The following is a 24,687-nucleotide window of genomic DNA, read 5'->3' as shown; positions in this document are numbered from 1 at the left end:
GAGGAAAGCAAACATCGCTCTGCTTCGGGTAAACCGGGCCCCTTTTCATTCAAGCTGGTATTGCGGGGTCTCGACTTACCGGGGCATTTGCCTTTGTTCACGACCTGGCCGCGAAATGAGAAAAAGAGGGCACGGTGCTAGGGTGATGCCGCGGTTGCCAGAAATGAAGGCTCAAAACTTCAGGCAGGAACATACCATATACACACAAGAGTCAGATTACTTGACTGTTACGGCTTTTAACGTAGTAGTATATATGCATGTATAGACATACATTCTGTACAAGGTTTGCGAGAGATTCGGCATGGAACCCTACAATATCACATACACACACGGTATTTTACTGTGTAAATTGAGTAGTCCTGGTGGAAGGATTCTACTAATCTCGAATGCAACGGTTCGCTGCCTGCTGCGGAAATAGACTAGTGTGCGGATTAACTAGTGTACACTAGTGTACACGGGGCATGGGATGAGCGCTTACAGTACAAACAACACAGTAGATCGGTGCTGCCGCTGCCGACTCGTCCGCCAGACACACGCAGAGGCGACCTATGGCGACGACCAAGCGCGTGCCTAATAATCTTACCTTGTGTAACACTTATCGTGGACTAGCCGTAAAGACCGTCGCTTAATGAAGAACAAGGTTCCCAGATCATGCATTTGCGACGGGGAAAGATAGTCTGCCTGGCCGTGTGGATGCTTACCTGTAATTGCACTGTGTGCTAAAGGCATTTGTACTAGTATGGGGGTGGCTCCTGCCAACCAGTCCGTCTATTGCTAGGCAATCCTTTGTCCGACCGACTTTGCAAAGCCAAAACCCCAAACGGATCGAGGGTTGGCTTCCTTTAACCAACCAACCCGCCTAGGTCCCAACGCCCCGGATATCGCAAGAGTTCAAGCTGCATGCGCGGCAGCGCCCACGATGTCCTCTCCCCACCCCCAGCGCGTTCTTGGCAGGCAGTGATTGGGGCCTCTGTGAATCCTCATTTGGCGAGATTGTCGCTGTGGTACAACAGGGTTACAGCAGGGGGGGGGGCCTGGCCTGGCCGAGTTGGGGCTAGGCTCAAAGTATCTCAGCAAACCTACCACACAAAGTGTGTGTGTGTCTGTGTGTGTATGTAGGCGCGGCGTTGCTTACACTACACTTTCCCTGGGGTGCCGCCTGTTGCCCCCTACCGTTACCCGCGACGGCAAAGTGCCGCCGTGCTGCCGGCATCGACCCCACAGAGCCTCTGTGATCCTTCTGAGGGAACTCCATCTCGAATCCGTTCCTTTTCACTCACCGACCAGCGAACAGATTCGCGTAAGGTAGACATGGCTTCAAACGCTGCAACAACAGCGGTGGCGTCTTGCATCGAATGCCGGCGGCGTAAACAAAAGGTAACAAGGCCTCTGAGCGTGCCGGGGCGCCCCCGCCGTCACGAGGTCAACTTGCTTTTGCGCAAGAAGAAAACTTTGGACTGACAGACTCGACCCAGTGTGACCGCAAGTTTCCCTGCAACCATTGCTTAAAGCGAGGAGTGTCCCATCTTTGCCGGTTTGAATCGAAAGCAGGCGCTTCAAAATCTCCCAAGGATGACCGATCGCATGACGGCAACTCAAGGTCAGGTCCACGACCATGTTGTCGCATCGCCTCGCCACTGACCTGGTGCTCCCACCGTAATCAGGACGTCTAGGAAGCGCAGTCTTGACGGCCCAGATAGAGGCGCTCCGTTGGAACGGGACGATGATTCGGCCTCGGATGTCGACGTGAGCGGGACTTTGGCCGGCCTGGGATACCTGTCCCATCACCACCACTTGGTACTTGGTCAGGGTTCCGGTCCGAAAGTGAGCCAACGCACCACGGGAGAGGGCCGCGAGAAGCCGACTAACTATTCAGCAGGCAGTCAGGGATCTAGTGGAGGAAAGCGACGGCGAACAGTCTGACGAACTCAAGGACGCCCTACGTCTGATGCCGGAGAAACGGTACACCGGTATGTCTGTTCGGTATCCCGCCAATGGCTTCGGTACGGGGGTTGACTTGCCGCAGATTGTCTCGTCGACAACTGGCTTAACGGTGCAAATCATCAGTACTACGCCCTGTACCCGCCTGAGTTCAGGACGCAGTACGACGGCTGGTGGGCGACACCCCGAAACAAGGTGACCCCCGAACTCACGAGCCTGATCCTGCGTGTTTGCGCTTGTTCGCTCCATTTTATCATGGACGACAACGTCAGAGTGAGGCTGGAGACGGAACTCGCCACCAACGTCCTAACTCTCGCGAACCGCATGCATGCTGCGGCCCACAAGATCAGCAGCAGCATCCCGCTAGGGAAAGGGGGCCTTGTCCATGTCCAGCAACTGTTCCTTACCGCCTTCTGGTTCAAGTCGGCCGAGAAGTGGAACGAATCATGGCATGCTCTGGGCAGGGCCGTTCACGCTGCGAACGAGATAGGTATGCCTCCCAGTCACATCTCGTAGTCTTCAGGCTCTGGCTGACGCCCGTCCAAGGTCTACACCAAGACTCCTCTTCGGAGGGGATGTCGGAGTACGACCGTGAGATGAGGAGACGCGTCTGGGTTATCCTCTATCTGTGGGATTTGTAGGTCATCATGTCCGGCCCACGAAGGCGGCCTACTAATTAACGCTCTTCAGCTCGCTGAGTTCCATGTTGTCTCGGCCTTTCATTATCAACCATGCTACCTGCAACGTCGTAATGCCGACACTAACCCTCGAGTACACCTGAGACCGCCCCGATCAGCCGTCGCCGTTCCGGCATATGAACCTTCATTGTCAGCTTTGCATCGACTTGGCGGCGCAGGTCGGGGGCCCGTTGAAATCAGACGAGGATAAGGCGAAAGCAGCCAGACGAGCGAAGGAGGTGGTTGAGAACTGGATCGAAAACCTCCCGGCCGAGTACGCCGTTGAGAAGCCGGAAATGCGGTGGGACGACGAGTTCGATTGGGTTGTCTTCCAACGGCGTTATCTGCACCTGATTGCGTACATGAGCTTGTTCAGTCAGCTGAGGCCGTTTCTCGCGCGGAGCTCGGCCGAGCCTATGTCGGAGCTTGAAGCCAGTCTTCGAGCGGCAGGTGTTGATGCGGCGCTAGGTCTCATGGAGGCGTCGTGGAGGCTTTTCGAGAACCTCGTATCGGTGGGCGCCAAGTTCCACTACGCCATCTTTTGCATTTTCGATGCGGCAACCGTCATGTGCTCTGCCTTTATCCAGGACGAGGCTCGCAATCTTCCGCAGCGGGAGACGATCCTCGAAGCGATAAAGAAGAGCTTGGGCATGCTGGCCGAGGTGGCGTCACAATCCAAGACGACATCAGCGCTGTACCGCATCCTCAAGGGCCTTCTGGCCAAACTGCCATTGAACGCCAGGGAACTTGGTGTGATTGGGTCGACCAAACGTATGAAGGGAGAGAGGGTTACGCCGTCAATTGTCAGAGCTCATGTCCCCACGAAGTCGCCAACCGGCTCCTCTTCACCTTCGCAAGGTCCCCGCGCCGAAGCGCAGCAGAATATCAACCCCCGGCACAGATCAACCAGCGCGAGCTCTGACAGCAACTCCACGCCGGATTCGTCCAACTTCCAACCACACAGCGAGAGTTCAATATCGCTGCCGGAGAGCGGTCGATCCATAGGTTCCCAATCATTATCATCATCACCACCGTCAGCGGAAGGACCGCCACAGCCCAGACAGGTCCTGCGATCAAATGGCGTTGCATCGACCGATCGCCATCTGGAATCCAACGCATTCGCGCTTCCGACCCCAGCTCACCCGGCGTACCCGGTTTCGACGGGTAGCTTCATGTCGCCAACGAGCGCCATGTCGACGACCGTCTATGTGCCGTCGAGCGGATTCCCGACCACTCCGTATGTGCAAGGAGACGGCTTCTCGTTTGGCCCGGCGGGTTCGATTCCCTACAGCCAGCCCGGTTGGCAATCAGCCCAGGGGGCCATGGACGGCCTGGGCAACACCTTGAACATGTACGAAGATGGCGGCCTCTCAGCGTTCAACAGTGCGGCGCCCGAGGTGCTCCAATACTGGGAGTGGCAGACACTCGGGTTTGACAACCCCGTATCATGGAGCCAAATACAGGCGCAGAGCGGGATCCGACAGCATCAGGCCGTATTCCCGGACGGATTCGTCGGCCGGGGAGTGGCCAACGACTGCGGGGCTAGCACGAGCACCGAAGATATGAGCCGGTGAGAGTTCTAGCCCGGGACGTGTGTCATCTTTCCCAGTCCCCAGAGTACAGGCATCCCAGCTGAGATTGGATGTCGCTTCCGTGTCTGCTTTTTTGTCATTAGGAACTACTCGAGGGTCTGTTTCACAGGTTTTTTTTTTTTTTGGGGGGGGGGGGGGAGGGGTAGGTGCCTTTGATGTGCAAACACGGCAGCCGAGGCGCCGTGGGTGTATCTCGCGTTTGAAGTAGAAACGAGGCATGGCAGGGCTGCGGTTGCTTACCCCGTGTCAGGCGAGAAAGAAAGATGGTTCTCTCTAAACAATAAGAGATTCAAAATGAGCTGTAGAACGCAACACCATAGTTTATAAAATTTCTCTCCCCTCTCGGGTGATGACCTAATTGGTTAGCGAGGAGAAAATCCACGAGAGAAGCACGAGGTGCAAGAAGGGCGAGGAACAAGTTCTCATATATATAGATTTGTGTATTACATATTACATGCAGCTGTGTTCCCCAGAGCGATACCTGGTCGCCCCCAACCTGTTTTTGAGGGTTCTGCTTGATCATTCCGGCACCGAAAACCTTCGGACTCCCGGGCGGTGGAAACCGCTGCATGATGACGGACCGACGAACGCTAGGCCATTTCTAACGCGGCTGTAGCGCAGCAACGCTAGGATCGAAATCCTTGAATCAGGGCCTCTCGCGCCTCAGTCCTCGATTAGTGTAGTTTCCAACGCGGTGGCTTGAAACAGTCTCGCCGCCGCACCCTGCCACGCGCGAAAGGCTTTGGTTGTTGAGTGCCCATGTTTTTTTTACCCGGTGGCCTCGCCGGGTTCAGAGCAGGCGGGACCGGGAATGCCAAAACGGGCCCACAGCCGTCTCGGAAGTCTGCCACGTGAGTGGGTCGCACCTGCCATCACATCACAAGCGTGGGCTGCACTGGCCTTAAAGTGATGGATTGCTCCTGCCTTCGAAGTGTATGCATGTACTGTATATATGTAATCCGTACATACATACATGCATGCATATACCTACCGATATATTCCAGTACTAAGGTCTAAGCGTAAAGTAGATGTTTGTCGATGTGGCAGCATGCTACAAGTGTATGGGAGGTACAGATTTAGTGATCTTGGGTATTAGTAGCTTAAAGTACTGTACGGTTTCCGCTCTCAAGGCATTTGGGGTTAGTACTGTACTGTATGTACATACCTTTCAGCGAGCCTGGGTTAGGCAGGTGAGAAACCCATCTCCACCATTTGAAAACATAACCCCGCGTAGCCGCCCGCTCGAGATCAGCGAATGGCAGAGGAAGGTGCCTCCTCCAAAGTCAGCCACCCGGACTGATCCGCCCGTCCAAACGACTATTTTTGTATGTACAGTACATGACTGGCAGATTCGAGGCGGGCATGCAATGCGGCGAAGAGTCGTTGTAACATTGCCGGCGAGTGCCCTCTTCGGCTTGACGTGTTCCCGACCCCGCGCGTCCCTGCTTAGAGATCGTTTGGGTCCTGGAGGGCATTTGAAGAAGCAACCGTTTCCACCGGCCTCGCTGGGTCTCTTTGGGACCTGGGCACCGCGAGCAACATCCAGGATGTCTGCAACAAACGTGAACACGGCCGAGGTCACGGGCGCCCCGAAGCACAATGCCTGGGTCGGCAGTGCCGGGGCCGGCGGCTACGATCTCAGGAGTGAGTCCCGGCAACGGCTCCCGTCCCCCCCCCTTTCTGTTCCCCTTCCCAAGTACCGAAGACTCAACCCCCAGTTCCTGTGGCTGACCACGGAAAGGTGACACCATGACCACTCCGACGCCATCCATGCTGGCCGCGATCCAGTCGTGCACGCTTTTGGACGATGTGTTCAAGGAGGACCCCACGACTACGGATCTGGAGAACTACTGTGCTTCCCTGGCCGGCAAGGAGGCCGGTCTGTTCGTTCTGTCGGGCACCATGGGGAACCAGGTAGCCTTGAGGTCTCTGCTGACGCAGCCCCCTCACGGTGTCGTGTGCGACTACCGTTCCCACATTGTGAACTACGAGGCCGGAGGGTGAGAAATTTTCTCGAGGAGACCTTGCGTCATGACTTACTTGCCGGATTCGTCAGCTGACCGTTCGCTTCCTCCAGCGTCTCGGTCTTGACGGGCGCTCTGGCCAAGCCGATTGTGCCAAAGAACGGAGTCTATCTCACTCTGGAAGACATCAAGGCCAACGTCCACCTGGACGACGACGAGCACACATGCCCTACCCGCGTCATCAGCCTCGAGAACACGCTGAACGGCATGATCATGCCCCTGGATGAGGTCCGGCGCATCTCGGCCTTTGCTCGGGAGCACGGCATCAAGATGCACTGTGACGGCGCGCGGCTCTGGGAAGTCGTCGCCGCCGGGGCCGGCAGCCTGGTTGACTATGCCGCCTGCTTCGACACGGTGACCCTATGCTTCTCCAAGGGCCTCGGAGCCCCCGTCGGGAGTATCCTGCTGGGCACCAAGGACCTGATCAAGCAAGCGCGCTGGGTGAGAAAGTTCATTGGCGGTGGCTTGCGCCAGCCGGGCGTCATCACGGCGGCCGCTCGTGTCGCCGTCGACGAGACGTTCGGCAAGGGTCCCAACGGGGAGGGCGGCAAGCTCCGGAACACGCACATCCTCGCCAAAGAGGTGGCCAAGTTGTGGACGGACCTGGGCGGCAAGCTCGTCTATCCGGTACACACCAACATGGTCTGGCTTGACCTGGAGGACGCTCGCTGCCCGGAGCCCAGGTTTGAGCAGCTCGGAAAGGAGGCCGGACTCAAGCTCATGGGCGGCAGGCTGGTCATACACTATCAGATCTACGAGCGGCGCGATGTGGTCGTACCGAAGCTAGCCAGCATCTTCAAAGCAGTGTTTGAGAGTAAGAAGGCAGGAGCCGACCCGGTCTCTCGTGACAGGGTTGGCGAAGCGTCCATGTATCGGTCGCGGTGAAGCGTCTGCCCGTACTGCAATCAGAAATTGTATACATAGTAGAAATCTGAGACTTGCCCTTGTTCTTGGCTCATACCTTGCCACCATCTCTGTGACTACTATGTAGGGGAGAAATTGACCGCTCCGTCAAACCGAATGATACTCATGCTTTCCATAACTACTACATCGTTTCCTTATTTCCCTCTTCATTCTTATTTCAGATGTTAGGTTTCTTTCTTTCTTTTACTATTCTTCGTTCCGTCGCTTTATTCTCTCTTTTTCTCTTTTTACTTTCTTTCTCCTTCTTTCCTTCTCCCCGAAGGGTTTTGTAGAATCATCGGCTTGATGAGTCTCGAACAAAGCCGAACAGGACTAAAGCCGGCATTAGCCCGCGGGAGGAGTTTCTCATCGGTCACCAATTCCGGATAAGCCAGTTCTTCGGGGAAATATACAAAGTACTGTGGCGTGCAGAGGCCTTCCCTAGTGTAGTGTGGTTAGTATGTACTGTACCCACGTGCGAAGCTACCTTAACTAACGCATGGTGTGGCTTGTACGGATTACTGCAGTAATGCCAACAAGTCTGTTTGTTGACTTGGCACAGAATTTTCCAGACGGCTGGGCAGCGAATTGGGCAAGGGCACGAGCTATCCCCAGATTTGCTCCCGGTCAGTTGGTTAGTCATATGAGCCACGACACCCCCGCCCCGAAGCAAAGAAGGGCCGACCGGAGGGCCGAGGATTCTCCACGATTCGGCTTCACCGTGGAGTCGGCCCACGCAGACGAGCTGGCCGAGGCTGGGCACAAGAGTGTGTGGCCTGGCCGGAAATCCGCCGGAATATCCGGGACGACGCAAGGGTATCCACTGCAGAATTCCTAGTGTAAACAGCATACGGATACATGCCTACTGCAGTAGGTATCCGTACATATGCCGAATCCCTTTGCTTTCAGCATGAAGGGGCGGGTCTGTGCTTCCCAGATCAAGGTTACGATCTAGGCTAAGCAAACTAGCGGCAGCCACTGACATCGACGTCTTTTGGAGGCTGGCCTAAACTCCACGCGTTCTTTAGAACCCAGCTTTGAGCTGAACCGGGACTTTGGAATTGGCTGGGGAAAAGCCATTGCCGGCTGGGGAAAGCTAATTTTGCCCCGCACTAAACCCCTGTCGTCCCGCCCCAAAGCCCGGCTTGACGTCACAAGAGCCCGGCGAATCAGGGCACCTAATTCGGGGCTACGCCGGGGAATTGGCTTGGGGCTGCGGGGAATGCAGCTCCAACACCAATTCCCAACCGTTCCTCGCAGTTCCTGCCGCTCGCGAAATTGTCAAAGTGATTGTAGCCATGAGAAAAGAAACTTGGATGGCAGAATCTGGGGAAAACGTACAGAGATGCTGTCTTTTTATTATATGGCTTACAGCTTCGTATGCTTTCTTCAATAATACGTTAGTGAAGTCAGATGCAAATAGAACGCCCTTGCTGAGAATGACAAGGCCTCAATGCCTGCTTCCCGATTCCGAAAGCGGGAAGAAAAACAGAAAAGTTGGAGAAGCGACGATCATGATCAAGTTACCCCATGCCCCGGACACGAAGGGCCAGCCTTGGGTCCGGGCATCATCCCCAATACTACCTTACGTACGAAGAATACACTAGAGCTGCGGCTTCCTGCAAGCAAGGTTACATGCACAGCTTTGTTGAGGTCCTCGACCGCCCCCGGAGAGCTTCGGCCACGATCCCGTCCCTCAAGCCGTCATTTTTGGAAGCTAAGACGGGCAGCCCTTCAATCCGGGTTCGAGGCCCGGCCGAGCAGGCTCTTGAGTCTTGAGAGGCTCCTCTTTCCTTCCAATTCTCCAACCCACCCGGGCAGCAGGCGGCATCTCTCTCTCTCTCATTTCTTTAAAAGGGCCCAACATCCCCTGCTTCCCTCGGGGCCTTCTTTCGTTCTGTCCCACCCACACGGTACAGCAACACCGTTGTAAGCAAGACAGCACCACCACGACGTGCTGAGAGCTACCCAATGGCGCTACGACATGCCGCGACGGCGGCGCTCGCCGGCCTTTCCTCAAGCGCTGCAGCCTTGTACATCAATGGTTCGGTCACGGCGCCCTGCGACTCGCCAATCTACTGCCATGGCGAACTGCTCAAAGGCGTCGAATTGGCGCATCCCTTCGTCGACAGCAAGACATTTGTGGACATGTGAGTCATGAGCCCTCCTGCTGGCCCGGAATGCAGTGCCCTACTCTTGCTGGTCCACGGTGAGACATGGACTGACCCGGATCTCTGCTGCCCAGGCCCACGCTCAAGCCGGTAGACGAAGTGCTTGCAGCGTTCAGCAAGTTGCGCCAGCCGCTGTCTAACAACTCGGAGCTCAACAACTTCCTGGCCGAATACTTTGCCCCGGCTGGACACGAGCTCGAAGAGGTGCCCAAGGGCGAGTTGCAGATCGACCCCAAGTTCCTCAACAAGCTCGAGGATCGCACCATCAAAGAATTCGTCAGCAAGGTGATCGACATCTGGCCCGACCTTACCAGGCGCTATGCCGGCCCGGGCGACTGCTCCGGATGCGCCAACAGCTTCATCCCCGTGAACCGCACGTTCGTCGTGGCTGGCGGCCGCTTCCGGGAGCCCTACTACTGGGACTCGTACTGGATTCTCGAGGGCCTCTTGCGCACCGGCGGTGCCTTCACCCAGATCTCCAAGAACATCATCGAGAACTTCCTCGACTTTATCGACACGATCGGCTTCATCCCCAACGGCGCCAGGATCTACTACTTGAACAGGTCTCAGCCCCCTCTCCTGACGCGGATGGTGAAGAGCTACGTCGACTACACCAACGACACGAGCATCCTGGAGAGGGCCCTACCGCTGTTGATCAAGGAGCACGACTTCTTCACCAACAACCGGAGCGTGTCCGTCACGGCGTCGAACGGCAAGACGTATACTCTGCACAGGTGAGTGAGCCCGCGCGGACGAACCTCGGAAACCAGCTGCTAATACGTTTTGCCTCTTGCAGGTACCACGTTGAAAACAACCAGCCGCGCCCGGAGTCGTACCGGGAGGACTACATTACCGCTAATAACGGGTCCTACTACGCGGCCTCGGGCATAATATACCCGGTCAAGACACCCCTTAACGAGACGGAAAAGGCCGTGTTGTACTCCAACCTAGCCAGCGGCGCCGAGTCCGGCTGGGATTACACCGCGCGATGGCTTCGGGTTCCCGACGACGCTGCGAGGGACGTCTACTTCCCGCTCCGCTCGCTGAATGTTCGCGAGATGGTCCCCGTTGACCTCAACTCCATCCTCTACGAGAACGAGGTTATCATCGCCGAGTACCTCGAAAAGGCCGGCAACTCCTCGGAAGCCAAGCGGTTCGCCTCGGCTGCCAAGCAGCGCAGCGAAGCCATGTACAATCTCATGTGGAACGCCACGCACTGGTCCTACTTTGACTACAATCTGACCTCCAACGCGCAAAACATTTTCGTTCCGGCCGACGAGGACACCGCCTCCTTCGACCGATATGCGGCTCCGCCAGGTCAGCAGGTCTTGTTCCACGTCGCCCAGCTCTACCCCTTCTGGACCGGCGCGGCCCCCGCCCACCTCAAGTCTAACCCCCTCGCGGTGCAAAAAGCCTATGCCCGCGTGTCGCGCAGGCTCGACACCAAGAAGGGCGCTATCGCCGCGACCAACTACCGCACCGGCCAGCAGTGGGACCAGCCCAACGTCTGGCCTCCGCTGCAGCACGTCCTGATGCAGGGCCTGCTTAACACCCCGGCCACCTTTGGCGAGTCTGACCCGGCTTACCAGGGCGTGCAGAAGCTGGCCTTGCGCCTCGCCCAGCGCTACTTGGACTCCACCTTTTGCACTTGGTATGCCACGGGCGGCTCGACCAGCGACTTCCCACAGCTACAGGGCGTCAGCCCGGACGCTACGGGCATCATGTTTGAGAAGTACGCCGACAGCGCTACCAACGTGGCCGGCGGCGGCGGCGAGTATGAGGTCGTCGAGGGTTTCGGGTGGACCAACGGCGTGCTGATCTGGGCCGCTGATGTCTTCGGTAACAAGCTCAAGCGCCCAGACTGCGGCAACATCACGGCCGCGCACACTCACTCTGAGGCTAAGAGGAGCCTGGGAGATGGCGGGCTGGCGAGAAGGGCGGTGGAGCTTGATCCGTGGGATGCCGCGTGGACCAAGATGTTTGGGCGGAGCAAGCTCCGGAGGAGAGAGGCGGAGGACGTGCGGAAGCGGTGGTCGAGTTGAGGATCCGATTCATATTGCTAATGAGCGATGGCCTGTTGTACTTTTGCTTTTATGCGGTATCTTTTTACTCTTTAGTGTCTCCGTCTTGTTCGCGCTGGCAGACCTTATCCGGTCGCGTAGTCGGGCAACGGAGGAGGTTGCTATCTGTATCTGGGCCTCAGCTCGATAGCTCGCCATCTATGAGGAGGTCGAGCTTATTTACGATAGTACCAACCGAAATAATGATTATTTAGCTATTTCTTCACACGAAATGGTGGTCATTAATTCGCACTTGACTGCTCGAGAATGCACCGTGAACACTGAAGAGAGGAAGGCATTGTTGCCGAATTGAGTATGTAAAGCTGTGCGATACAGTAGAAAAGAAAAAAAGCTTGGGGGAAGAACAAACGAAAAGAAAGGATGGAAGTCATCGGTCTTGGGCCACCGGATTTCCTTATGGTTCCTCCAACAACGCCAAAAAAAACACCCACCCACCCAACTCTGCCGTCTCAACGCCGGTATAAAATCAAATGTAACCATGGATGTACATATACCCGCTCCATCATTCCATCGTGGCTCCCAATCCCAACCCCTCCCCTTCAATCACCACAACTTGGCCCCAGACGCCGTCAACGCCGCGTCCCGACACGCCTCCCACCCCGACCAGAAGGTCGACCGCGGCGCTGCCTTGCGCTGGATGTCTCGCCTACCTCGTTCATGGCACCACTACCGCCTCTAGTAGCACGGACGGTGGAGAGGCGCTCGGCCGACCGTTTCTTGAGGGGGCCAGGATCGAAGGAAGAGGAGGAGGAGGCGACGGTGGTGTAGGAGGAGGAGGAGAAAGGGGGGGAGGTGGAAGGGGAGAACCCTGCCTAAGAGTCCCCGAGGTGCGACCATTCCGGGATGGCCCTGATCTGCTGCCACATGAACTTCTCGAGCTTGTTGGCCGACTTGGCGTAGGGCGTCGACTCGTTGTTGTACTTGCGGCAGTTGTCAAAGATGAGCTTGGCGTCGCGGATGAAGTCCTCGGGCGTGTTGTACTGGTCCGCCTCGAGCTTGGACTCCATGGTGGACAGGTCCATGGGCTCCTTGATGACGTCGTAGTAGTCGAGCACCTCGTCCTTGTTGACGGGGACCAGGAAGGGCCAGCTCGACGGGTGGTTCTGCAGGTCGTTGAGGAGGTGGAGCAGCTGGTTGTAGTTGGGCCCGTGGCGCGGCTGGCGCGCCAGCTCGTCCATGTCGGGGGACCAGCCCGAGGCGCGGATCGCCTCGATCGAGAGCGGGTCGATCGGGGAGACGCCGTGCTTCTGCCACTGCTTGGGCGGCTGGTGGACGATGTGGGATTTGGAATAGGCCCGGATCTTGGCCTGAACGCACTCCTTCTGCTTGAGCAGCATGCGGCCCATCTCGAGGTAGCGGATCCGCGGGAGCATGGTGCACTGCATGATGGTGCCGCCTTCGTAATCTTTGATATAGCCCATCCAGACGGACTTGTCGAGCGTGATCTCCTTGGTGAAGCCCTGCTTCTTGAAGTAGCCGATCGCGTAGTTGTCGGCATACGTCAAGAAGTGCATCACGTCCGACGTCGCCTTAACGTAGTCTTTTAGGTGCGACATGAGGTGGGCGCCGTAACCCTTGACCTGCTGGTCCGACGAGATGGCGCAGAACACAATCTCGGCAAATTTGCGCCCTTTGAACGGCCGGTACGTGATGCCGCCGACCACCTCAAGCGGCTTCTTCACGATGGCGATGGACAAATGTGTGCGGTCGTAGACCAAGCGCGCAATGTAATCCTTAGGCATTTTCGGTAGCTGCTTTTGAAAGATGCATTTGAGGCCAGTGAGGATGATGAGACTCTCGCGCTGGTTGTCATTGTTGACCACTCGGAACTCGATCTCTCCATTGCGCTCTTCGATAACCGCGGGCTGGACGAGAGCAATGTTGGTTAGCCCTTGGGGGGAAAGGGGAGGGAAGGTGGGGCAAGTTGGACATGAGAAAGGTCGGGGACGTGATATGAGCGGCAGTGGGCTAAACTCACCTTTTCAGGGTACGGAATTGGCGGGATGTTGGCGGGTTTCTGCTCTGGTTCGGCCGAGTTGTCGTGTTTGACGCGCTTAGATGCGACAGGCGACGACGGCTCGTCTGATGCCTTGCGCTTCCCGTCTGTGGCATCAAAGTCAGCAGAGCTGGTGGGAAAAGTAAAGTTGAGGGTCCTAAAAAGCGGCAGACTCACTCTCGTCTTTCATTTTGATGAACGCGCAGCGGTCACGCGATGGGAAAGTTGGCGCCGGAACGTTGGATTCGAGACCGCGGTTGATGGATAAGGTGATGATAGTGTACGGATAGATTGCGGAGAAGTGGGGCTCAAGTTGGCTGCAGGGCTTAACTAGCAGCTTCAAGGCGAGAGGCGGCAGCCCCCCATGTCGGTTGCCAAGCTTCCCTCTTCACAAAGCAGCAAGCGAAAGCTGTCCAATTGACATTTCAGTTGCTTGCAGCCAGGCCACCACCATCAGCAACTCATCGTTTCCCGGGTTCGGCTTCCTCTTGCAAAACCCGCAAAACCCTACAGAGCCCGCGGCATCAGCAGCACATGGATTCATCACTGCATGAGGTCTGGCAGGCAGCAGCTGGCTCGCCCTTTGTCCCAACCGTCGGCAAGGACAGCCAATTCATCGTCGCCTTCGTTCTGCTGCTGACCGGCCTCTCCCTCGGCGGCGCATTTACTCTGAGTATGGCTGCAACCACTTGCTCTCCGCGCCTGTTTCCAGAACCAGTTTGATTTTCTAATGGTTCTCGTTGCTTCTAGACCGATCAGTCCTGAACATACCTCTTCTCGCCGTCCCAGCATCCCTAGCTCTTGCGTATGTCGACTTTCCCCTGCTCCTCCATCCTCAGCAAGACTCGAATTAACGGAGAACTCTTTTTTGCAGGTTTGGCGTGGTTTACATGTTCTGTGCGGTCGGAGTTTACGTCTGAGATACCCCAACCCTCCCGCCAAGTCTGTACGATAGAAGCTCTGTCTCTTGAAACCAAGTCGATTTCGCGCAGTTCCAAGCAAAGATCCGTTGAGGCTTGACACATAGTCCTTTTCGCGCAATTCTTCCAATACGTCACCATGGAATCGCAGGGCTCTGCTCCAACTCCCCCCATACTTCGGGCGGTTGCCAGTTCCACGAGGCCTCTGTATCAGCTCCTCAAGGCGATCAACTTTACCAACAAGGTGCACGTCGATGTCACAGAGCACGGCCTAAGGTTCGCGGCCGACCACGCCCGGGTCATGCAAGGTGTGTACAACACGCTATAGGGCTGTCTGTCCGTGAATTCTCGAATGCTGACTTTGGCTGCCAAGGGGTCGCCCACTGGAGCAAGAGCCTCTTTACCACCTACACCACGAACCTCCCTTCGGCACCCAACGCCGGCGAAGACGCCGAAGCAGACGATGATCCCATGTTCCCAACCTTCCAGATCTCCCTTCCGGCGCTCCTCGAAACTCTCCAGATCTTCGGTGCTGCTGATGCCGCCGCCCGCCAGGCTAAGGCCGACGCCGATCCGTATCGTAGCAACCTGCGCAACTACCGCCCGGACGCCTTCTCGAACCACACCCTCGGCATGTCGGGCACATGCTCGCTCTCCTACACGCGAGAGGGCGAGCCCTTCAGCATTGTGCTCGACGAGGCCGGCGTCAGCACTACGTGCAACCTGACCACCTACGTGCCCGAGGCGCCGGACGACATCCCCTTCGACATCGAAGACCTGTCCTTCAAGATCATCACGTCTGCCCGCTGGCTGCTGGATGCGCTCACCGAGCTGGCGCCCACGAGCCCCGAGAAGCTGACCATCGTCGCATCCAGGACTGAGCCGTACCTGCGACTGACCAGTTCGGGCGGCCCGCTCGGGTCGAGCAGCGTGGATTTTGCCAAGGGCCGGGATCTGCTCGAGACCTTCTCCGTCAGGGGACGGTGGGCGCAGACGTTCAAGTTCAACATCATCAAATCGGCGAGCGAGGCCATGCGGATCGCAAGCAAGGTTAGCATGCGCGGGGACGGCCAAGGAGTGTTGAGTATGCAGTTCATGGTGGAAGTGGAGGGGTCCGGGCCGAGCTTCTTGGACTTTCGGTTCGTGCCGTATGCGGTCTGTGAGGACGACGGGGACGATGACCGAGAAGGGGAGGAGGAAGGCGATGGTACAGGTTGAATAGACAGTATGCCCCGGCGTGTGAGTTTGTCGCCCCAGTTCTAGCCTCGATATTTACAACTGAGAATCTTTGGCTCTCAGGCGTGACGGCGCACCTCTCGGACTGGCAGTTTGAGAATTTTGCAACTTCAACCCGATGCTATTATGCCACCCTTCCCTGAAGAGACGCCACGGGATACCTAACCCTCCTGTGCTCGACTCGATTCGACTAAGTCATCAACTGGATAAGCTCCGGAGGTCATGTAGCGGCCTATTCAAACACAAGTGACTTGTTGGACTTCGGGAGGCCCACCAGAAGCTGTGGAGGCTGGGCACTCTGCGTCTCTCGGTGTCATGCTACAACACCGCATCTCAGAGCCATCTCTCAAGAGATTTCCAAGATGAGAATGGTTACGGGGTCGGCCCATGGCCGCTTCTGTTCCAGGCCATTGGTTTCCGGGCCATTTTCCGGCGGAGAGGGACGCCACCGAGCAGAGATGCGCGTATTATTATATCGCACTTGCAATGCAGAGAAGGTTGCTCTAGTACGTCTTGCCTACCATCGTCATCATGGCGCTGGTCACGAACACCATACATTACGCGAGGTTGTACATTTGTTTCGGCACCGCGCCCAACAACGAGCAAGCGGGGATAGAGCAAGAGCAGGAGGAAACGGTTTCGCCAGCCAGGTCCTAACGTAACCGTCCAACGGGACCGTTATTGCGTGGGCCAACATCAAATTGGTCGAGTCGGACCGGACGAAGGAGTGTGAGCCCATGATGGACCGAAGCGATCAGAATACCATGGGTGGACAATGATATGTTTTGAAACGAGAAGACGACAGCAATAACAACGACCAACCGACCAACCGACCAACCGACCAAGCAGGAAAGAAACGCGGCCGTAAACGCTGGCGGCGGTTGATTTGGCCCGTAACAGGCAGCCGGTTCTCCGTTTAGACGGAGGCACAGGTGGGCTCAGTTCCATCACCAGCGGTCCGTTACGAAGAATGTGGGCACGCTTCCTGTGTACACAGTAAGACGAAGGAGGGGGCATGCTTGATTCTCGACGGACGGCTGGATGCGGCACTTGCTACAGTGGAGCCGGAGATCGGCCCCAACGGGCAAGTCGCCCTGGCTGGACAGACAGAAGGCTGGGGGAGTTTTTTTGGGGGGAAGGGGGCCGAAGGGCGAAGGGGCCGGCGCAGAGAAAGGCCGCCTGCGTCTATAGATAGCAGGAGCTGCTACGCGGCCTGGTCCGGATGTCAAGTTCCCGGACGGGGGAGAATGTGACACGGGGTGGGGAGGTGGGGGGTTAAAGGAGACCCGGCGGTGTGTGTTGAAGCTATGTTGAACGACTGTGTATATATATAAGAAAATGCGGTCTCCGTGTTGGGCCCGCTCGATGAAGCCGATGAGATCTTGCAAACCGAGAAAGAAGACATGTGGTGTACGAACTTGAAGCAGGTCGCGGTTTCGGGCCTGACTGTTCCAACAGGTCGGGGCGGCGCCTGTGGAAACCAATAACCTTGGGAACCGTTGAGATGGGACCGTCTCTGATAGGATTGAAGTTGGCCAGAGAAGGGCGCCGCATGGGCGATCCAACAACAGCACCTACCGTACGGAGGCAAAGCACCTGCGGCGAGGTGGCCCAGGTAAAATACACTACCGTTTCATGAAACAACAGCGCCATCGGTGCGCCGCGAAAGGATCTCGCCAGAACAATGCTTGCCGTGCGCCTGGAACGGCGTACAGTAATACTTACGTACTGGTCCGTACATACATAAGGTAGGTACGGATACCTTCCTTATTCCCCATAGCCATTTTGTCCAGGGCGTGCAACCGTGGCTCAGTCAGCAACCCGGTGTTGGTTGACCGATGAACGGTGCGGTCTTGATCCGTAGCGGGGTTCCGGGAGCAAAGGATGGCGGCTTCTTCCGTCCAATGAATTGACAAGGGAGAACAGAAGGTGTTACCGATCACTCGGCCTCAAGGGTCCCCGGTCGAGGTCGTCAGAGTAGTGTACATGGAGCATTGGAGGATTCTCGACCTGGCTCCGAAACGAAGCAGATCAACAGGCGGGGTCACGGTGAAGCGGACCTGGCGATGACCTCATGTCAACAAACAAACAGTCTGCCGGCCTGGACTTCGAGGCCATCGAGTTCGAGATCAGCGGTCATTGAATACTCCATATTGCCTTCTCGGACCAGCATCAGCGGCGCACAATGTATGTACTGCGTCCATATGTGCCTGATATCCGCCATGAAGGCGACGTGCGGCATTGGGACCCAAACCCGGCACCGTGGAGGCCGAGGCGGAGGTAGGACGAAGGCTCCGGTAACCGGAAGACCGAGAGTTTTAGGCAGACGCTTTTGGCTTTGCAATGGCTAGTCTCATCTTCAAGGTACCGAGGATTTTGTCGAGTCTTGATTTTCTTTTTTTCTTCTGCACGTTGTAGTCGAGTGACTTGTATGTAATCCGTAATCCGTAATCCGTAATCTATAATTCGTAATACTTGCTACCGCCGAGATGGTCAGCCGAGCGCCTGAGTGCCTTGCATCCTTGTGTATCAATGACGTTGTCGTGCGAGGAATTCTCCGTTCGCCGCCGGCGAGGGTGGAGAGCACCGCCACGAAACGGCAGGTGTCCTGGGCAACGCAAAGCAACAGCGCGCGCAAGTCAGGAACAAGACGCTGGGCCGCACAACCCGGCTGCCGTTACTTGGGGATTGCAGTGCACGGCAGGGGTCAGGCAGGCGCGCATACACTAATGGTCCTGGGCTGTGGCGAAGCTTCCCGCTTTTGCGCTTGCTGCCATCGCGGCTGCATCTCTGGTTGGCTGGGGCGCCGCGCCTCTGCACCTTCGCGGCAGTTGCAGTCGAGATGGTGTGCAGCCGACGAAGAGAAAAATCCCCCCCCCTTGAAAAACTACCGCACACGCTCCATGCTCGGCTCGATCAGCTAACTGGCTGCCTGGAGCTGGCGGCTATCGTCAAGGCTTGCAGAGCGGCGGTTCTGAATTTGGACACCGTGTATTAGGGCAATCGCACTGCGATTACGAATTTACGAATTACACTACTCCGTACTGTATTAGTAGGATTCTTCCCCGGTTCCCACGTTGTCGGGTGATTGGGCCGATAGTCGAGGATCGGACAAAGTCGACCCGGGGGTTGTTTCATTTCCGTCGTATGGCCGGAGCTTGTTGGCCTGCCTCTTGACCTGCCAACCTGGACCGGCAGAGAACCCTTTCGAGAATTTGAACCCGTATGCAGAAAATTGTTTAAAGGAGGACATTTAAACAGAGTGCAGTCATGAGCAGTCTAGTGCCAGCAGAGGTGCACTCATTCCAGGGGAGAAAACACGTAAGCCAACTTGTCAGCACGAGCAGGGCCTGTCGCTCTCCACGTGCGTGCTTGCGGATGGGACCAGGCTCTCTCTCTCTCCTCTGCAGGGGTAGGAAGGTTTGTGGGGGTTGGGGAGGGCTTCTTGGTGGATATTACGGAGGAGTGATTACGGATACTGTGTACGGAATTGCACTAGCTTCGGAGGGAGCGGAGTCACGGAATACGCAAGTTACTACATAGCACGTTCACTATCCGTCATGCGTACAAGTAGAGCATGGGCTTCTGGTGAGCGCAAACTATTGTATGTAGTAATGCGAGTAAGCGAGCAACCCAATGCCGCTTCTCCGGGTATATTGTCAGTGCTGGCTCCGGATCCAGCCTGCTCAATTGGCATATTCAAATGTGCAATGACCGTTGATCATGATAAAACTGGTTTCAGATTGCCGTTGAGTCGGTCGTTTGGGTCGGGTGCAACTTCCCTCGCCGAGTCCCAGCTGCCGAGATCCAGATGAGGTTCGCCTACACTACCTAGTACACTACTGTAATCAGTACACCACCATTCCTCAAGCGCGCTTCAATAGGCTCGTGCACAGGGCGGCCCGCGAAAGAGCCACTACGGCCGCTACGGCCGCTAAGGGCGCAAGCGTCCCCATCGACCTCAACGGTGGAGCCTGGCCGGTGCGCCAACCCAAGGCAGCCAAAATTGCCCACCGATCACATGGTGCGGGGCACTCCCGCCTCTGCAGTCTGCAGCGGCTCCTGGTCTGCCGCTCTCCAGTCTCTCTCGTCCCAACTTCACAGCCAATCCCTCCCATGCGCGTCGGAGCTCAGCCCCCCGCCCGACTCCACGATCGACGCAGCTTTGTTTCTCTGGTCCTGCATGGTCGAGGTGAGAACCCTCGCTCTGATCCTCATTTCACCATCGTTATCACCAACTTCTTCGACCACAATCGCCGAATGCAGATTTGGCTCGTTGGTATTGGTGATTAACAATTGCTGCCCGCACAGGTTACAGCGTGTGTGGATTCGGTCCCGTCACTAACTACATATGTAAAAGTGCTTCGTCGTTAGATAGTTTTCGCACTCTGTGCCTTCGCGGTGCTTGACGAGGCAGCATTCCGGACGGCGAGTCGCGCCGGAGAACCCCCAATGCTGACCAGCCGACCAATACCCGAGCGGATTCCGCTCTCAGCAGTGTCTCTTGTAGCTAACCCGGCTTCGACTCCTCCCAACTACGGCGTGTTGGCTTCTCGTCATCACGAGGCCACCTCCATCGCGTTGAAGACAGTAAGCTGCATCGCTGATGGGGAACCTGAGCAGTCACCCTCTCCCTGCAGCGGCGACCCCGCTTGTTTCCGGTCCTTCTCTGACTTGCTCGTTTCGCTGCATTTTCAGTTGCCTGCGAGCTGAAGGGGCCCGACCCAGCTCCAGGGCACAAAACGCCCGGCTGTTCCTGTTGCAGATTGCTCTGCGCGATCGCAGCGAGAGGACGGGCTGGGGGTGACTTTAGTGTAGGGTCGCTGCGAGACAAGGTCAAGGAACAAGGGTTGCTGCCGCCTTCTCTATCAGGTTACGCGTCGATCAATCCCCCGCCCGAGTGGCCTTGGGATGCCCCTCTCGAGCAACCGGCACCGCGCGCACGAACGCATCGATTAACTGCTGCGAGGATGTCGGCAGGCAGGCTCGATTGTTCGCATCGGCGCATTTGCCGTCGAATTTCCACTCCTGCATACTTTACGAGGATATCACAACATTGTAATTGATTACAAAAAGTCCGATACAGCGCCCTGGCTGCCTACAAGACGCCCCCGCCGTTTTTGGTTTTGTTTTTTTGGCGGCACAGCATGGGTACCTAACGTAACGACAAAGAACAGGGAACGCAGGGATGGGCGAGGAGCGAGGGAGGGACGTTCCCCTCAGCACCACCACCGGAACCATCGCTTCTCCATCGACTGGCGTGATGCGGCCCCAGCCCGCTTGGCGAAACCGGGGCCCTGGTCTCGCATCCTTTCTGCAGGTAACTAACTAATGGACTGCAGGCCCGGCAGGTTCGGCCGCGGTGAACGCCACACTCGGTGCAAGACCACACTAGCACACACTCCGAGACTCGAGCCAGTCGCAGGGCGAGGCGGCCCCGGCGGATGCCAATGGGTGCAGTAGTGTACGGCCATGCGCCGCTCTGTTTAATATTACAGCGTCCCATACCTTCTGACCTTCCCCCTCCCTTCACGCCCCCGCCCTGCCCTTCCCGGCGAATTTGACCTCTCCCCTCCCTTCCCCTTTCACCGCGTACTGTCTGTTGTGTTTGCCGTCACATTCTTGACCGACACGAAGGTGGCCGGTAGTAGCAAGACGGTGGCCAGAGATCTGGTGGCCAGAGATCTGGAACGCAACCACTCCCCCCTCAGATTCCTCAACTCCATACTTCTCCGCTTGCCATGTGCTTACATCCCTAACCCCGTTTTTCCCACCCTTTTCCCTTTTCCCTTTTCCCCCTGAGCCGCTCTCGGACAGCATCATGTTGTCCCGGCCGGCCTTTAGCATCCGCAAACTGATCCCGAGTCCCCAGAAGAAGCAGCATGACGGCCCGGAGGACTACGAGGGGTCGTACTTCTACCACGATGACGATGACGAGATGGACACACTCAGCCGGATCAAGACATGGAGGCCGCCAATGGGGTTGATGAAGCGGTCCAAAGCGAGCGTCGACGTCCGGCGGAGCGAAGACCTGCACCAGATCATCTGCATCCCGCCATTGCCCGATACGCCGCAGTCTTCCACTACTTCTTTGTGCAGCGTTGACAATGGCTCCGGTTACGTCGTGAATGCCAACCCTCGCTCTTCGCCTCCCCGCCGTCCGGACAGGAGTCCTTTGGCGAGCCCCTGGATGAGCCCTCAGAGGAGTCCCCAGAGGAGCCCTCAAAGAAGTCCGCTTCTTCTGCCCCAACAATTTGAGGACCAACAACATCCAACGCGAGGCAGGGCCACGGAGCCGACCCACACGCTTCAGCCGCCTCAGCTGACACCTCCCTCGTCCCCTCCCCAACAAGCCGATATGGCCATGGCCCTTGAGACGCCGGTGACCTCACCGGATACTCTGCCGTCAACACCCGCGACCGCCAGCACCGGCCAGCCGACGTCGCCGGAAGCTGTCACGGTGACGCCGCCACCAGTGACACCCAGAGGGGCCAACAACAGCACCGTCTCCTCACAGGACGTTCGGACTCTCACGCCCCAAGCCGGCGAGGGATCAGGACTGGGCCAAACCGTGAGCCACAGAAAGTTGTCTGACCTTGAATTGGACAAGTTCCCGAAGCCCAAAAATCCATCGCCAGTGTCGGCTCCTGCGCGCAGGAAGTCACAGCGGCGAAGCCAAGGCTCGGTCAAGTCCGTCAAGTCTCCAACAAAGACATCGATGAAAGACCCTTTGTTACCCGCCCAAGCGCGGCTTCCCTCGGGCTCTCGCCCGAAGCGGGCCAAGTCCAAAAAGTCCCGGAGAAAGCCCCGTGTTGCAGCAAGGCAATCATCCGTGTGGCAATTGACGGAAAGCGCCAAGGACTTGTTCACAATACGCATCTTCCATCGGATAGAGGTCGACGAGATGCTGCCCGAAAGCACGCTGCAAGAGATCCGCATGAGCAGGGCAGCTCGCTGGACGAGGTCCCCCGAACTCGGCGTCACTCACATCAAGGAGAAGCCGAAAGGGAAAGAAGGGAAAGAAGGGAAAGAGAGCGCAGCTACTACGCCCATTGAGCCTCTCAGCCTCGACGACTCTCTTGATGCCGCGATGGCGGAGGACATGGTTACCCCCCGCGCCTCTGTCATCAACCAAGCCACAGCGACTCAAGGAGAGGACTGCAAGACGCCCACGGCGCCCTCCAAAGGGCAGCTGAAACCAGCAGGCGAGGCGGCGATTGGCCAGGCAAGCACCGAACCGCAAGTGGAAGAACCGCCGCTGCCTGTACAACAACCTGACTCACCAACCGCCAAGTCGTGCGATGGGGGAGAAGATGAAGGGAACCTGCCGATCATGATGGTTGTTGAGGGCGAGCCGGCCGCGCCACCTCGGCCGGCGCCGTCGCCTCAATTGGCTGCATCGCCAATGCCCCCTTCGCTCAAATCTCCTACGCATCGCCGCATGCCGAGCAGGCAACTGCCACCCCTCCCCACCATCCCTGAGGTTATCACGACGGGCCCCGAGGAAGCGACCCTGTCCCCGACCTCGACACCGCTGCCGCCCGGAACTGCGGCCAAGGCGAACACGGATGACTACATCTTCCTCGACAGCAATCCCTATACTCTGACGATGCCGACCTTCCGGCACGGCCAGATCCGCCTGGCCAAGGCCGATCTGCCAATCGGCAAACTGGCCGCGGCCGTCGACGACACGCTGGACTGGACGGCGTTTCAGATGGCGATCCTTGGCGGCGCAGGCGACTTTTTTAGCGAGCCGACCGACTACTCACGGCCGTCCGAGGCGGAACTGGATGAGCTCGAAGAGCTAACCTCGTGGTTCGGCGGCTTCGGGTTCGGCGGGCCAGGGTCTCTCATCGGTCCGAGCGAACCTCGGACTCCTATCCAGCCCTGGACCCCCGTCTTCCCTCGCACCCCTACTCTCTCGCCTCCGTCGCCGACCTCCACGCCCAACAGCAGCCCGCGGACGGTAGTCAACGGCCGCAGTCCCGTCATGCGGCGGATTGATCCGCCTGCCGCAACCGGCGCCGAGTGCAGCAACAATCATAACAACAACGGTTTCTCTCTCGGTGACTCTATCGCCGGCCGCTTCTTCCCTTCCCGGTCGCTCGTCCCGCCTGGACCCGGCTACTCCCCCGGCCACCGACGCAGCGTGAGCAGCACAACCTTTGGGCAGGCGCCCTCCCAACCGAAATTGACGCACTCGGCATCCTTTGAGAGCCGCAACCATGCCGGCCTCTCCATCGATGCGACGCGGCGTCCCAGTGTCGACAGCATCCAGAGCCTGCCGCAGAGCCCCATGATGGATCTCGTCGTCAGCCATGATGTAGACGGCAACGAGTACATGGTGCCAATGGGATTCAATCTCAGCCACGACTTGGGTGACTACCTGACGTGGCAGGCCGAGCATGTCACCGGGGCTGGGTTTGCTGGCGATGGGGGGAGCCATATCTGATTCTCGGCTCTGTCTGGTTTTTCCTCGCTATATACCCTGTCGTTTCCTTATTTTACGTTTACTCTGTATCTGTATCTTTTATTTGCTTCTCCCGCGGCTCTCCTTTTTTTTTTTTTGTTTTTTTGGTTCGTCAGTTCTCTTCTCCTTTTTTGCTTTACCTCATCTCCCTCGAATTAGCCCTCTTCCTCAACATCGATTCGGTCATTTTGCTGGGTGTTCTATTGGCATTGGGGCGATGGCGGCAGGGACTGGGCTTTTTTCTTCCCTGCGGTTTTCTTTTTGGCGAAGGCGTTACTGGCCATCTGACAGGTTGATCCGGCAGCATCTTAGGAGGGGGCGAACGGAGGCGCAAAGAGGGAAAATTGGTGACTGTGAACTTGTTGGGCATGATACCACCTTCTTTTGGCTATCTTTCTCATTCTTTCTCTTTTATCCTTTACCTTTACTTCACCGGCCACATCTTAGCAGGAACGGAAGTTATTTTTTTACGGGAATAGGTGCTTTAGATGATGGACGAAGCACATGCCGTCTACGATTCTGAATACGTTAGGTTGGATTTGGAACAGGTGTTGTGTACAAATAACGGGACGCTGTGGTCTGAAGCAATGCGAGTGTGTATGTACATACATACCAGGGATCTTCAAAATGTACATGCAACCTATCCCCTTCCCATTGCGTCGTTACCATCCCAGAT

The 24,687-nt window shown here is 57.1% G+C and overlaps 8 protein-coding genes across 8 annotated transcripts; 7 read left to right on the top strand and 1 right to left on the bottom strand.

Moving 5' to 3' along the window:
• The first annotated feature begins 1,989 nt into the window (after nucleotides 1-1,989).
• MYCTH_2294101 (uncharacterized protein) lies at nucleotides 1,990-2,465 on the top strand. The gene has a single exon (XM_003658347.1). It carries the CDS (start codon nucleotides 2,197-2,199, stop codon nucleotides 2,455-2,457), a length of 261 nt encoding a protein of 86 aa, XP_003658395.1. The 5' UTR covers nucleotides 1,990-2,196; the 3' UTR covers nucleotides 2,458-2,465.
• A 20-nt stretch (nucleotides 2,466-2,485) lies between these two features.
• MYCTH_2294100 (uncharacterized protein) lies at nucleotides 2,486-4,326 on the top strand. The gene has a single exon (XM_003658346.1). The coding sequence runs from the start codon at nucleotides 2,756-2,758 to the stop codon at nucleotides 4,190-4,192; it is 1,437 nt and encodes a 478-aa protein (XP_003658394.1). The 5' UTR covers nucleotides 2,486-2,755; the 3' UTR covers nucleotides 4,193-4,326.
• A 1,097-nt stretch (nucleotides 4,327-5,423) lies between these two features.
• On the top strand, nucleotides 5,424-7,435 carry MYCTH_2294099 (uncharacterized protein). The gene is made up of 3 exons (XM_003658345.1): nucleotides 5,424-5,854; nucleotides 5,952-6,210; nucleotides 6,288-7,435. Exons 1-3 carry the CDS (start codon nucleotides 5,758-5,760, stop codon nucleotides 7,117-7,119), a joined length of 1,188 nt encoding a protein of 395 aa, XP_003658393.1. The 5' UTR covers nucleotides 5,424-5,757; the 3' UTR covers nucleotides 7,120-7,435.
• Nucleotides 7,436-9,108: 1,673 nt separating this feature from the next.
• Nucleotides 9,109-11,598, top strand: MYCTH_75490 (glycoside hydrolase family 37 protein; the record flags this gene model as incomplete). The annotated part of the gene is made up of 3 exons (XM_003658344.1): nucleotides 9,109-9,287; nucleotides 9,383-10,042; nucleotides 10,105-11,598. 3 exons carry the CDS (start codon nucleotides 9,109-9,111, stop codon nucleotides 11,348-11,350), a joined length of 2,085 nt encoding a protein of 694 aa, XP_003658392.1. The 3' UTR covers nucleotides 11,351-11,598.
• Nucleotides 11,599-11,764: 166 nt separating this feature from the next.
• Nucleotides 11,765-13,640, bottom strand: MYCTH_61659 (histone acetyltransferase-like protein). The gene is made up of 3 exons (XM_003658343.1): nucleotides 13,563-13,640; nucleotides 13,368-13,492; nucleotides 11,765-13,254 (listed from the first exon to the last, which is right to left on the bottom strand). Exons 1-3 carry the CDS (start codon nucleotides 13,573-13,575, stop codon nucleotides 12,202-12,204), a joined length of 1,191 nt encoding a protein of 396 aa, XP_003658391.1. The 5' UTR covers nucleotides 13,576-13,640; the 3' UTR covers nucleotides 11,765-12,201.
• Nucleotides 13,641-13,761: 121 nt separating this feature from the next.
• On the top strand, nucleotides 13,762-14,253 carry MYCTH_2294092 (uncharacterized protein). Its single transcript, XM_003658342.1, has 2 exons — nucleotides 13,762-14,058; nucleotides 14,136-14,253. The coding sequence occupies exons 1-2, from the start codon at nucleotides 13,920-13,922 to the stop codon at nucleotides 14,237-14,239; spliced, it is 243 nt and encodes an 80-aa protein (XP_003658390.1). The 5' UTR covers nucleotides 13,762-13,919; the 3' UTR covers nucleotides 14,240-14,253.
• A 12-nt stretch (nucleotides 14,254-14,265) lies between these two features.
• Nucleotides 14,266-15,743, top strand: MYCTH_2294089 (uncharacterized protein). Its single transcript, XM_003658341.1, has 3 exons — nucleotides 14,266-14,613; nucleotides 14,679-15,544; nucleotides 15,605-15,743. The coding sequence occupies exons 1-2, from the start codon at nucleotides 14,445-14,447 to the stop codon at nucleotides 15,521-15,523; spliced, it is 1,014 nt and encodes a 337-aa protein (XP_003658389.1). The 5' UTR covers nucleotides 14,266-14,444; the 3' UTR covers nucleotides 15,524-15,544; nucleotides 15,605-15,743.
• A 5,326-nt stretch (nucleotides 15,744-21,069) lies between these two features.
• On the top strand, nucleotides 21,070-24,028 carry MYCTH_2294088 (uncharacterized protein). The gene has a single exon (XM_003658340.1). The coding sequence runs from the start codon at nucleotides 21,363-21,365 to the stop codon at nucleotides 23,991-23,993; it is 2,631 nt and encodes an 876-aa protein (XP_003658388.1). The 5' UTR covers nucleotides 21,070-21,362; the 3' UTR covers nucleotides 23,994-24,028.
• The last annotated feature ends 659 nt before the right edge of the window (nucleotides 24,029-24,687 follow it).

The sequence above is a fragment of the Thermothelomyces thermophilus genome, chromosome 1, assembly GCF_000226095.1.
Source record: "Thermothelomyces thermophilus ATCC 42464 chromosome 1, complete sequence".
Lineage (NCBI taxonomy): Eukaryota > Fungi > Ascomycota > Sordariomycetes > Sordariales > Chaetomiaceae > Thermothelomyces > Thermothelomyces thermophilus.
Note: the sequence above shows the minus strand (reverse complement) of the source record. Positions and strands in the feature narration are given on the sequence as shown.